The following is a 13,237-nucleotide window of genomic DNA, read 5'->3' on the forward strand; positions in this document are numbered from 1 at the left end:
GTAGGACTCTTGCAGTGAGCCTCTGGGTGACTAGAGGGAGACACCCCGCCAACACCACCCACTTTGTCCCTCTGCCCTGTATTTTGGCCCTTACCCCCATCTATGACCCCACCGGCCAACTTTGTGTGTTGAGCACATTTTGGCTTACAAAGTGCCCTTGCAAGCAAATATCGGCCAGTGACTGATGTTGACCAACATAGCACTCGACGGGGAACCTGGAGAAATGCAGAGAAAATGCACACAGCAGGCAGGCCAGCCCCTCCACTTACCGGCACTTCCACAGACTGCATGGAGAGGTCGCATGGTGGCTTCAGGGCTTTGGGCCTCGTGGCGTACCAGAAGGTGGTGAGGGCGGCAAAAGCTCCAAAGCCCATGAGTGTGTTGGTCGGCAGCGTGCGAACGTACTGTCGGAAGTCAGCCAGCTCTGGCATTCGAAAATACCGAAACAACTCGTGGGCTTGCATCGTCCCGTGATGGTCGCTCCCTAAGCTGAATTCTGTCAAAAGACAAGAATGTCACATTCCTTCCAGGAAGGCAAGACCTGTGTCCAAAACTCCTAAAGGCCAACCATTCAACTTGATTCCTGACCAGTCAAGGCTCTGAACCCACAGTCTAACGGTCCAGCTCTTTCCTTGGCTGTCAAGCTTCACGTCTCTAAAAACCCTTTAGAAATTCATTGTACGTTTGTACGTGTAGGGGTGCCTGGGTGGCTCAGTGGGTTAAAGCCTCTGCCTTCGGCTCGGGTCATGGTCTCAGGGTCCTGGGATGGAGCCCCACATCGGGCTCTCTGCTCAGCGGGGAGCCTGCTTCCTCCTGCCTGCCTCTCTACCTGCTTGTGGTCTCTGTCTGTCAAATAAATAAATCAAAAATCTTTTAAAAAAAATAAAAAATAAAAAGAAGAAGTTCATTATATGTGTATCAGTTTGTGTCAAGCTTCCATTCCCCATGTTAAAAGGTTTCATTCAGGAAGAATTCTTGCCACAACATGCTCCAGGGGCGTAAGTCACCACCTCCTTCCCTGATACCGTCTCTGTTCCCTTCCACCTGATCAGATATACTCAGCTGTCATTATCACGGCTAATGAGAAGAAAGGGGAAGAGGCACAAATAAGCCCACACCACCTAACGGCCATCCGCTCCCGCTTCTGCCCACGCATCTCAGAACGAGCTCCCGATGGATACAGCACGCCAACCTAAATTTCAACATGCCTCTTGCCATCCCCATACTCTGTACCACAAAAGCAGCAACACATATGCCAGAGAACCAGAGTTCACTATTTGGATCGAATAATTTCTTTTATATATATATAATATGTATAAAATTTCTTCTATATATAATATAGTATTACATTATATTATAATGCTAAAAGGGTGCACATGAAGTTCAAACCAACCACCAAACATCTAGAGAGAGACTGTAGCGTAGTAGCTGAGAAGTAGTAACGAAGGGTATTTAAGACCCCAGATTCAAGAGCCAAATCCTGTCTTCCCAGCTTATTAGCTAGAGGACTGAGGACACATTACTTCACCTCTCTGAGTCTTGTAGCCCTAAGAATAAATGGAGGCTGAAAACAGTAGTGATCTCATGGGTTTTTATAAGGACTAAATGCACGGGGCACCAGAAACGACTCAATACGTTCTAGGCACTATCATTATTTCGCCTACCAAGACTCTGTGATTGGTCCTGTGTGTAGAACAGGAAGGGACAGAGTTAATTAAAAACAAGGCTAGACCACAAAGAGTTCACCAACAAAATTAAGAGGCCAAAAACGCACAGAAGAAAACTAGACAAAAAGCCTCACACTGGATATTACAGACAACTCATACATATACCAGTATAAAAAGTGTGCAGTACAGATAATAAGTAAGAGTAACTCTAAGGAGAAAACTATTGATGAGGAAGTACTCTACAGCATGTGTGGCAGTAAAGCGGAGAACATCGTGGTAAATGCGGACGGCTTTTCTCGAACACCGCCTGCCGATTCACAGAGTACGAACATTTTAGCTATCATTCAGGAGGCATCTGTGAGCCACTTACAGTGTGTTCTTTTAAAGAGCTAGGTCACAAAGCTGAAGATAATTTTCTTTTTTCAAATACAGACATGTTTACGTTTCCAATCTATACTACTGTAAATTTTTTTTTTTTTTTTTTTTTTTAATGGAGTGGCAGGGGACCCATTGTTTTCACCAGCCACCAGTCCTGTCAGTCTGGTCAGCTTGGGCAGACATGTGCTACAACAGCTCTGTGTAGGTGTACACACACACACACACACACACACACACAGAGGAAATTTCCAGGTTTTACATAACAATTGAGAAGGAACAGATAAGCAAGATCTCTTTAGGTCACAATGGTGGAGAGAGAGAGCTCTCGGACTTACAAAACCACTCACCATCTGTGCCACCCGGGGCTGACTGCTAGGTGACAAGCCACCACAGAGCAGAAGAGGTGGCGAGGGCTGGGGGTGGGAGGGGGCTGGAGGAGCTCAGCCGCCGCTTACCCGACCTGCCAAGGTCTCTCAGGACATCAGTCACATGCTGACTCGCGCGCTGCTGCCCACTGGGCTAAAGGTAACTAGCAGACAAAATTCATACTTGACTTCCCAGGAGGAGAGAGGGTGGAGGATAGGCCAATGAGCAGCTGAGAGCAGAGTCACCCCACTGCTCCACCCATGGGCAGGGACAGGCATCAGTGTCACTGCCAGTGCCAGATCTGAAAACAGACACTGTTTTCTTTCTGCTCAGTTTCCCCATGAGAAGAGACAATGGACATATTTAAAAAAAAAAAACAAAACAGCAAAATACATGATCAGATGTTGGGTGGTTATGTCGAACCAACATGAGACAGACCAAGAAAGAAACAGATTGTCTGTAGTACACTCCCGGCAGATTTACTCTAGATGAATGCACAGGAACTGAGTTACTCTGGTTGGTGCCCATCGTGGGGCATCCGGCATATGCCAGGCCCGGTGCCCACAGTGGGGAGAACCCGGTGCAGGTTCTCCATGGGCTCACCTGCTGGTGGGGAAGGTGCAAAATCAAGCCAGCAATGTCTGCACGGTGTGAGAAGCGCTCCCGTCGGTGGAGCCGGAGACGAGGCAATGTCTCTGTGAGGAAGAGACCGCGAGGATAAGCAGACAAAATCAAGTCTGGCCCCTGTGGTCACGTTGCAAAAACAGCACTGCTACCCTAAGGACGCGAAGCAACCGGATGTGTACAACGTGCAAACGTGCCTTTCTCTGCAATCGTTCCGCCTTCCAGCCGCCTTCACACCACGGCGCCCCAGATCTGAACAGGACTTTCCCACCCACCCCCGACACACCCCTCTGCCCTGGTCTCTTCTCTCCCACAGGTCCCGAAGGTGATTTCCATAAAACCTAGACTGCGTGAATTCGCCGGGGCTGTTCAACAGAATCCCATCGCTGTGTGAGGACAAAAAATAATTCCCCCGTGAACAAATGGTTATAAGCTGGTGATTTTTCTTTTCTGTTTTAAGCATCAGCAGTAGCCAAACTGTAGACAGCATTAGACTAAGAAAGAAAAAAAAAAAAAAAGTCTCTTTCTAGAGATAAGAAATAAATTAAGATACTAAGAAAACTAAGAAAGAAAACTTGAAAAAAACAAAAACTTCAGAAAATTACTGATTTAGGGGCACCTGGGTGACAGTGGGTTGGGCCTTTGCCTTCGGCTCAGGTCATAATCTCGGGGTCCTGGGACTGAGCCCCGCATCGGGCTCTCTGCTCAGCGGGGAGCCTTTTCCCTCTCTCTCTCTCTGCCTACCTCTCTGCCTACTTGTGATGTCTGTCAAAAAATAAAATAAAAATCTTAAAAAAAAAATAAAGAAAATTACTGATTTAGTAGCACCCCGGCTAGACCATTTAATCAGACCTGAGTGTGTAACTTTAAGGGTTTAAATCCAGCTGCATTCTTATCTTTAACTGGTAATGATGAGGTATAGCAATTTAATTCATGCCTCTCAGAGGAGAGCCAGGCGACAAGCCACAAACCAGCTTCACTGAACCCACTGGCTAACGCTGTATATAGGAAAACTATAGTCTTTCCGGTAAAGAACTAAAGCAAATCCTTCTTTTAAATCCACAGGAAGAACAACTCCTGTAAAGCATTATAAATCTCCCCTCTATGGAACTGCTATGAAGGAAAAAGTACTTGGGGTGTTTAAAAATGAAGGCAGACCCACATCCAAAGAAAACTGGCCACAATAAATAGCCTTTTAATGCTGCAGGTGAATATAAACACCACGCTTTAAGACAGTCCCCCAACAGGTCTTGAGGAAGAAGAATCCAACAAATTATTAAAAACCAGACAGATTTTATTCTTATTCCAATGGTGTTCCAGCTGGAATATTTTTAAAATTCTTTCAAAAGCAAATTTCCACATCATCCTCTCCATACGTTTGCAGGCCTGGCAAATAACAATGTTGCTGTTTGCTAAGAATAATGATTCAATCAGCTTAAAGGCTTAGGCAGTCAGTATTTCTCTGTCAAGAACGCACAAGCCTATTGTCAGCTAGCTTCTCCTTCCCTGCAACGCTCTTGAGACTCCTTCCTCCTCACACCTACGAAAAGGGGGTTTGCTCACTGGGGTCCTGAAGTCTAAAACCACAGAATGGGGGCACCTGGGTGGCTCAGTCAGTTAAGTGTCTGCCTTAGCTCAGGTCATGATCTCAGGGTCCTGGGATAGAGCCCCGCATGGGGCTCTCTGCTCAGCAGGGAGCCTGCTTCCTCCCTCCCCAACCTCTGCCTGCCTCTCTGCCTATTTGTGATCTCTGTCAAATAAATAAAATCTTAAAAAACAAACAACCACAAAATGGACAGTGAACATAAGAACAGCGGTCAGGGAAGTGTGGTGCACTTCCACGGCAAAGTACCAGAGGGAAGGGTGCCTGGGCTTCCAGAAACAGATGCACGGGGCCAAGTCACAAAAACTGGATTGCATGACCATCAGAAAACAGAAATCCTGGTACTTATCAACCCAAACTGTGGAGAGCCTTGCTAGTGGCCCAGCAAATGCTGATTTAGTGTTTCAGGAAGTAAAGCTTTCACACTCTGTATCACACTGTCTCGCAATACAAAACGATTATAAGGAAGCTGAGGCTGGAGATTTACGGGGCTTCCCCGAGACACTGACCTAGCTCTCAAGTAGTGCTTTTTCCTGTACGTGAACCATTCCTACCCTCTGCCCCTGGTCCTTAGCACAAGGAACATGCACCTACCCCTCTGCGCGGGGCGGGGGGGTAGGGATTGTGTGCAACTTGCAAGTCTCCTGACACCCACCCCGGCTCAGGAACCGTGAGAGCGGCTGCTCTCTAAAGGTCCTTCTGGCACTCACTTTCCACAACAGGAGCAGAGCCTAGCATCTGAACTCCATGTGAATGCCCCATGTCTTACATAACCGCTCGCGCTTGCCCCATCATCCTGCACTCGAACATATGGGCCCAAGGCCACCTGCACACAAAGTCTCACTTCTTACCATTTTGTTTACACCAGGAAAAAGGGGTGTGGGGCAAAGGTGACTCACAAGGGCATCATTCTCTAAGGACACAGGGGCACACACGTGTGCGTACACACACACATGCGCGCGCGCACACACACACACACAGCTCCTATGATTGCGTAGATTTATACTTACATCAGCATTTTATTTTCTTCCTATCATTTGCAAACCCAAAAAAAAAGGTAATCTGGACGTGTCTCCCCTTCTAAAGTTCCTCAAGCTTTCATTCAGCTGAATAATCACGGTCTGATGGAATACTTCGCTAGGAATGCAGCCTTCAAGCAAACCCACAGAAATAAACTGCACCCTTGTCCTGGCAGCGGCAGATGAAGAAATCCTGACATCTCTCCTTAAAAGCAACAAGCCAAGCTGGCAAGATGCTGCCATTCCTTGCCCCACCTCCTCCCCTGGTACAATAGGCTATTTACAGAAGCTCAAACTCCCCCTTTGTCCTGCGCTGGCTTGGGCAGAGCTTGACCTCCGGAAGGAACAAGAGGGCGGCAGCCAGACCGTGCGCTGTTCTTTCAATGTGCCACTCCAAAACTGTCGGATTCGTGCTCCTTAACCCTGGCTGGCAAATGACCTAAAGCTAGATTTGCTTAAGCCATCCCCTCTTGAACCAGAAGAGCGACCGGGCTCTCCCTGAAGAGGGTTGTATGGGAGTTCCACAGGGACGCCGGAGTCCACCAGTTTGGGAGGAAAAGCAGAAGTCGCTGTCCAAACCCCATTCTATACAAGAGCTCCTGACCACAGACACTGCCCTGGGACCATCGTCCTGTTCTGAGCCTGAGTAGGGCAAAGACCAACCATCCAGGTAACTTCGGGAACCCACACAACAGCACGCAAGTCGTTCCACAGGGAATTAATTACTCCCTTCTACTGCCTTGGAGCGGTTCTTCCCAACTAAGTATAATAAACCTTAAGCAACACATTTGATTTCCATGAAAGTGAGGCTCTGGATCACCAAGTCAATTTCCAACAAGATTGTAAAAGGAGCAATGAAGCAGAGACACTCTCCCTGCCCATATGCCCAAAGTTAGAAAGAGGACATAAAGCATCTAAAGCATCAAGCTCGACTAATTTATAACCAGTGAGACCAGGGTGATGCCTCACCTGTTCATACTGGCCACCAAGACACAACTTCCAGATGTGCCCCCAAGCAGTGAGATTCCAAATATCATGGGTCCAACTTGAACAGATCAACTTTCAGGGATAGAGGACATGGTCCAAGGTCTACTTATAACAACAGTTTCTGTAAGCTACGTACATACTTAGGCCACATGACAAAAAATTACTTGAGAAGTGTGTGCTTTTTCCTATTTACATTTCACTGGTATTTTATTAGAGTTCTTTGAGCAAGCTTCTTCAAACAGGATCTTTAAACGTGCTTCTTCAAATAGGATTTCGTGCGGTTACGTTGGTTGCCACCACTGAACAAATTCTCCCATGTCACAGTAACACACCTGTACAATGTTAGGACAGTTTAAAAAATGTGCCCGATGGGTCCATATTATATAACTCAACCTCATACCTGATTGCTTGTTAAACTGACTTTTAAAAGCTTTTGACAGTAATATCCACTATTTGCCTTTATAAGGTCAAACCTCCAGAAAAAACAACCTAATGAGTATTACATTTCTTTTCCTTAGAAAAAATCTGAAGTCAGTGAGGTAGGCTCTGTGAGGACCCAAGACTGGGACTGGCCGAGGGGCCTTTTCTACCTGATGGGTGTTCAAACTGAGGTGACTGACAGAACCCCCCCCCCCCACAAATGAGAGCCTGGGTAAGAGAGAGGCACCTTGCAAAATGAGGGAACCTGGGTGACATGAGGACATCAAGACTGACAGAGTTTGGGGGAAATCCTCACCCTCTCTCGGGGCATCTACATTATTTACTCTTCACATGTGGACCGTGTTCGTGAAGTTTGGAAGTAAGAAACGTAACACAAATATACACACAACATTCTGAGAAACAAGGTGGCAGTCAGGGCCAAAGAAATGAGAGAAGAGGTCACACACCCTCAAAGAGGAGCCGTGTGCAGAAGCCACAAAGAGGGCTGGTCCTCAAGGGATCGGTGTGGCCTCTGACCGTCAGCTCTGCTTCAGGGTATGGGGACTAAACAGTACGGTTGGAAGCAACTCCCCAGCTCAGCGCTAGGACTTGAACAGATTAATCTGGAATGAGTGACAGGATGAAACTGGGTTCAGGAGAAGGGAAGGAAGACCTTCAGGGAAATCAGTGTGAAATGATTTCTTTGAGAGCCGCTGTGCTAAGCAATCACAAACATGACTAAGCACAATTCTCACAACAGCCCCACGCAGGGAGATGTTATTAGCTTCAGCTCAAAGATAGGAGGCTGTGCCCGGGGAAAGTCCAATGTCGTGCCCCAGCTCCATGCGAGAACGGAACTAGACACCAGGTCTGAAGGCGAAGCCTGGGGACGCTGAAAGGCACAGGCTGCCACCAAGGCATGCGGTGATTCAAATCTAGACAAAGGTGGGAGGCAATGCACTGGATGGTAAAAGAACCATGACATGGGGCTTTGAAAAGCGGGGATCTGAACCCCAAAGCTCACCGACAGATGGAGGACCCAAATGTGGAACCTGCAGACAACGGAGTATCGTTCAGCCTTTAGAGCAGAAGAAAATTCCGACACGCACCATAATGTGGATGAACCCTGAAATGACGATATGTGTTCCAGGGACTTTGGATGCGGCGAGTTCGTGGAGACAGAAATAGAGGCTACAGGAGTGGAAGGTGGGAGGGGCAGGCAGTGACTGTGGGTCTGTGTTTGGGATGATGAAAAATTCTGGAACTCCACAGCACTAACGGTTACACAATACTGAGAAAGTGCTTAATGACAATGAACTGTATGCTCCAAAGTGGGTTAAAGGGTAAATTTTACATTATGCCTATTTAACAGTAAGAGGCTTTTAATGACTTAAAAAAAAAAAAACATATTTTGGTATGTGGATATAAAGGGGAAAAAGGAGGAACTGGAGGGCTAGGTTTTCGAGCCCGGAGAATGAACCATAGAATGTGGAAGAAAAATGGGGAGGGGGGAGGCTGGAAGGTGGTTTGTGGGCTCCCAGCCAGCTTCCCAAGGTCCTGAAAGCTGCCCTCCACGTGTGAGGAGAAGGGTCCACCTTCTCGTCTCTGGGTGAGCTCCCCTCCTGGCGCCTCACCTCAGCAGGGCTAGGAAGCAAGTGTCCCAGTCTCCACTCCTCCACGGAGCTCCTGACCTTCCCTGGAAGGCACCAGAAGGTCTTCCCTATGCCTCCACGCCCACTCTGTATCCCCTCCCTTTGCTGTCTCCTTCACCTACAGCCCTTTCCCTGGCACTGTTTTCAGATGTCCAGCCCACCCAAACAGGCCATTTTCTCTCATCAGTTCGTAAGTACATGACCTCCTCGGTCAGAAGCAGTCAGCGCCCCCCCCAAATCCTTGGAGGATGCTCCCCGCAGCCCATGGGTGACCCTTCACGCCTCCTACTTCGCACTTGTGGGGAGCGTCTGCGTCTCTCTCTCGGGCCGAGGGTCTCTTCCCATCTGTCTTTATGTGCCCCGATGCCTTGTCCAGGACAGGTGCTTTATTGACCGTCACTTAGTTGTGAGTGACCCTCTTGGATTCTGACCAGTTCTCTGCTATGGGCCCTGGGGAGGGTGTATTTATAGAACAATGATTCTCCAAAGGGAAAGGAGGTATTCCAAGTATTTCTAAACTTCAGCATTCTCCCTCTAAACCCCACATCGTGGCGGCGGCGGCAGCTGCTGGGAGCCCGCGTACAAGAAGGAAGCAAGCACCCCCACCTAGTGATGCGGGGGGTGGGGGGGAGAAAAGGTGGGAGACCACTGAATTAAAGCGATTTTAAAAAAATACTCTCCTGCCCATCTTCCCATGATGTTCTCCAATGCCCAGTCTGTTGCACTTCTGTATAATGTCGCCTCAAGTTCATCCAAGGACAAGGGTCCTCTCCTCTCCTTAGCAGACATGTAGACATATATTCAGACAGGAGACTGTGGATCGCTTTTTGAAAGACCAGGGTTGCCCATAAGGAAGGGAAGAGAGCAGACAAATACCTTTCTTAAGTAGAACTGCAAATGTCAGAAGAAGCGCTTGAGTCCTGACACCAGGCTGGCACCCAGCTTCTGGAGGCGAGTCTTCTAGGGCAGAGAAGAGAAGCCTCGAAACCAGAGAAACCTCCCAGGAGCCGCTGGGAGCAGCGGCGGGACTGCAGGGAGGTGAGCCCGTGGCACCGCCCGCGGCCGCGGGTGGGCGGCCATCTGAGAAAGGAATGCCACGCGCAGGACCTGCCCAGCATTCTCTGGAAGGCAGAGGAAAGAAAGCCGAAGAGTGCTCCTTCCATCACCCTTCAACATAGATGCGAAGATCTGTCACGGACAGCCACTTGGGAGAATGGTGACTGCAGTCTGCGCACATGAGGTGGCTTGGATTTAAGAGGAGACGTTTCCATTAAAAAAAAAAAAAAAAAAATATTCCTAAGGGAAGCAAGGTTTTTCCACTGGTCTTCAAACATTGATTTAATTTTGTTAAGTGAGTCCTCAGAAGCCAAGCCAAGGCAGGGCCATTTCCCGCTGCGAGGTGGAGAAAGGGGCAGGGTGGGCGGAACGGGCCTCGGCCAGTCAGTCGCCTCACTTGAGCTGGTGGACATCAGACCCGCTGGCTAGGCCGACCCAACCCTTCCGTGGGAACAGAGACAGAAGGGGCTTCGGTAGGTCCGGCTTCCCACTCACCCACTGGATCCAACAAGGCACGTGACCTCAGCTGACATTTGGCACAGGAGCCCAAATTATGTCTGGAGGACCACATGTTATGAACATGACACCACGGTCTGGGGGACAGGGCAACACCAGGAGAGCCTATTCTGACAAGAGCTAGGGAAGGAAATACAATTCAGAACGGACTCTCCACCTTCCAGGCCTGCGATGAACCACAGAACAAGCTCTGGGACAGGAGGCTTCACCCCCTGGGAGGGAAAGACCTTACTAGGAAAGAGGACAAATGTCTTTTGATGTTAGCCATGGCTGGACCCCATGAGGCAGGAACTCTACTTAGGGCTCCAGGATGGGAAGGGGGGCCCATTTGTTTGAGAAACTGCACACAGAGAAGGTACCTAAGTCCCGGGGTCCCCTCAGATGTTGTGTCCAGGAAAACAGGAGTCTCAGAGGCAAAAACCTCCTTGCTCTAGGGACTGGCTGTGCCCGCTGAGCTGCTGCCTGTGTGGGCCTCCGAGGGGATCCAGAAAGGGGGGGACAGAGGAAATCTGTGCGTCCTTTTGTCACCAACACCAGGGAGCTTCTCCAGGGCGATGCTACAGAGAGCAGAAGGTGGCCACGCAGCCTTGTCTTGAGTCAGGGACTTGGTAACAGATTCCACCCCCACCCAGAAACTCCAGATGACAGCATGACACGGAAAGATGACAAGCAACATTACATTAAAAACTGTCACTTCTATGCTACACCACATAGGTATTTGTTTTGTGATTTTATTAGTCTATGTACTTTGCTGTGTTATTACTTTTTTTTTTTTATTTCTCAAGATGAAGAAGATATCACTAGGTGAAGTCAGTTCATTTCTTCTCACACATACATATTTCCCACCTCTCCAGAAAATGGCCTAGGGCCTTCTAGAAGAGTGACAGATGGGGCAGAAGCCCCATCACTGTCCACCTGGTGTGGGACACTGGTGCAGCCAGTGACCAGCTATGTGGCAACTTCCACCTGAGGGTCTCTCTGAGAAAGGTCCCACCGCGAATGAGCAAAATCGCAGGGAAAAAAAAACACTCTCCCTCCTCCCTGGCCGACAGAAGGCCAACAGCATGAGGACGCAGTGCTCGTGGGCTTCCTCTGCCTTCGAAAAGTTTAGGGTATCGGTGAAAACAAACACTCCTGCAGGAAAGATTTAATCCAACTATCCAGGCAGAAAGTGAAGAAGTGAGTGGTACAGGGCTTCGGGAGGGAGAAAGCACTACAGATGGGCTGGTGTGGAGGCAGGGCCTTCCAGAAGGCGGAGGGGAGCAGGCAGAGACCAGTGGGGGGGAGGCAACAGCCCGAGAGCCAGCCCAGGCTGGCAGGTGGGGGGCAGGGGCGGCTGGCTGGTCAGGAACCGCAGTGCCACAAACCAGGGTCACTGTCATGCCACCAGTTCACGCTGAGCCCTGGCTGGCTGCAGAAGCTCGTCCCCCTGCAGTGGGGCATCGTCTGCCAAGCATCCCGTGTCCCCACCAGGGTGAGGCCTGATGCGGGTGACAGAGAAAAAGGAGGCCCAGTCCTTGCTGCTCACAGAGGTCACGACGATCAAATAGCAATGACCTGGCTAAGAAGGCTGAAGGGACACAACGTTGGGTCGAGTTACTTACACCTCTGAAAATAGACCATGGCTGCAGGGGGGCGGATAAACTAGACGAGCGGCTTAGCCGGGCGGGTAAGTGGGAGACAGAACACGGGCGGACCTCCACCCACACAGAGGAAGGCCAGCCACCCAGGGACGGGGACGCTTTCGAGTGTCTGCGGATTTCAGCACAGAAATTAATTGTTTAATTGTCTGTGTCCCTAAACAGCAGCGATGAAGGGAACCTCCCATTATTCTTACCCGGTGGGCTTCCTCAAGGCCAAACAGAGCCTTGGAAGAGTGTGGGACCCCCAATGCGACCTCTCCGTGTGGTCAGCTCTGGGGGAGACCTCTGGTGGAGGAAGTGACACATGAGACGCACACAGGGTTGAAGGATTAAGCTCATTGTATGTGGAGGGAAGGGTGGGGGCCTGGTGACAACCAGAGACAAGGGCTAGAATAACAGCCAGAGTTCAGGTAACTACCAGAGGAGGTGGCAGGCGGCAGGTAAGCTGCAAACAACACACACCCAACAGCTGAAAAATGACACCATGTTCCAAAGGGAAGGAAGAAGAAGAGATGGCCTCCGCCGGCTATTACCTACTTGCAACAAGTGACACGAATTCGGGGTCTCTATTTTTCCCTTGTGTTTTTTTTTAAATTTTATTAGGAAAATGCCCACATGGATTCAAAGGTAATTAGAATAGTTTAAGAAGGCACGATGTGCCCCTAATCCCAGCTTGAGCTTTATTCAGGACCAACGTTTTACGACTATTGTCTCATTTTACACCCATTGAAACAAAAAGCTTTCAAAACAAAAAGATTTCAAAGAAATGCCACACCTCCTCTCATTCAGGTGACACTTCGGAGGTCCGTCCAGCATGATGCTCCCAGCATGATGCTCGGGGAGCTCTGTGCACGGATCTGCTGGGAGTCAGGCTGACTGACCCATCCCTGAGTCCTGCCCTCTGACTACAGGTTTCAACAAAGAAAGCTAACCTAAATATTGACTTAAGTGCCATATGCAGCATGATTTTTAATTGTCACCCAAGGGAAGGTCCGTATGTTCAATTGAGAATATTTCCTGTGTATGCACTCTATATCAAACATTGCTCTAGCCTCAGGGGAGGGACACAGCATAAAATAAAAAATAAAACCTTTGTCCTAGGGATGCCTGGGTGGCTCAGTCAGTTAAGCATCTGCCTCTGGGACCTGGGATCAAGTCCAATATCAGGCTCCCTGCTCAGTGGGGAGCCTGCTTCTTCCTCTCCCTCTGCCCCTCCCCCTCCTTATGCTCTCTCTCTCAAAGAAATAAATAAAATCTTTAAGAAATAAAAAATTAAAATAAAATTTTTTTCCTAATGAGGCTTCTA

General features: G+C 49.0%; 1 protein-coding gene across 6 annotated transcripts in view; it reads right to left on the minus strand.

The window, feature by feature from the left end:
* Positions 1-13,237, minus strand: part of ACSL1 (acyl-CoA synthetase long chain family member 1) — a 69,258-nt gene that overhangs the window by 42,763 nt on the left and 13,258 nt on the right. For 4 of the 6 annotated variants that reach the window (XM_045069462.1, XM_004757728.3, XM_004757727.3 and 1 more), the window contains exon 2: positions 270-496. In XM_045069462.1, coding sequence (XP_044925397.1) covers positions 270-464 — 195 coding nt within the window. In that variant the 5' untranslated portion in view covers positions 465-496. Of the gene's footprint in view, positions 1-269; positions 497-2,392; positions 2,547-5,648; positions 5,826-13,237 lie in introns of those variants that run through there. The other 2 variants (XM_045069464.1, XM_045069463.1) reach the window with 2 other exon arrangements.

Source organism: Mustela putorius, unplaced genomic scaffold (assembly GCF_011764305.1).
Source record: "Mustela putorius furo isolate JIRA1106 unplaced genomic scaffold, ASM1176430v1.1 tig00003932_pilon_pilon_pilon:0A:0A, whole genome shotgun sequence".
In the NCBI taxonomy this organism is placed as follows: domain Eukaryota; kingdom Metazoa; phylum Chordata; class Mammalia; order Carnivora; family Mustelidae; genus Mustela; species Mustela putorius.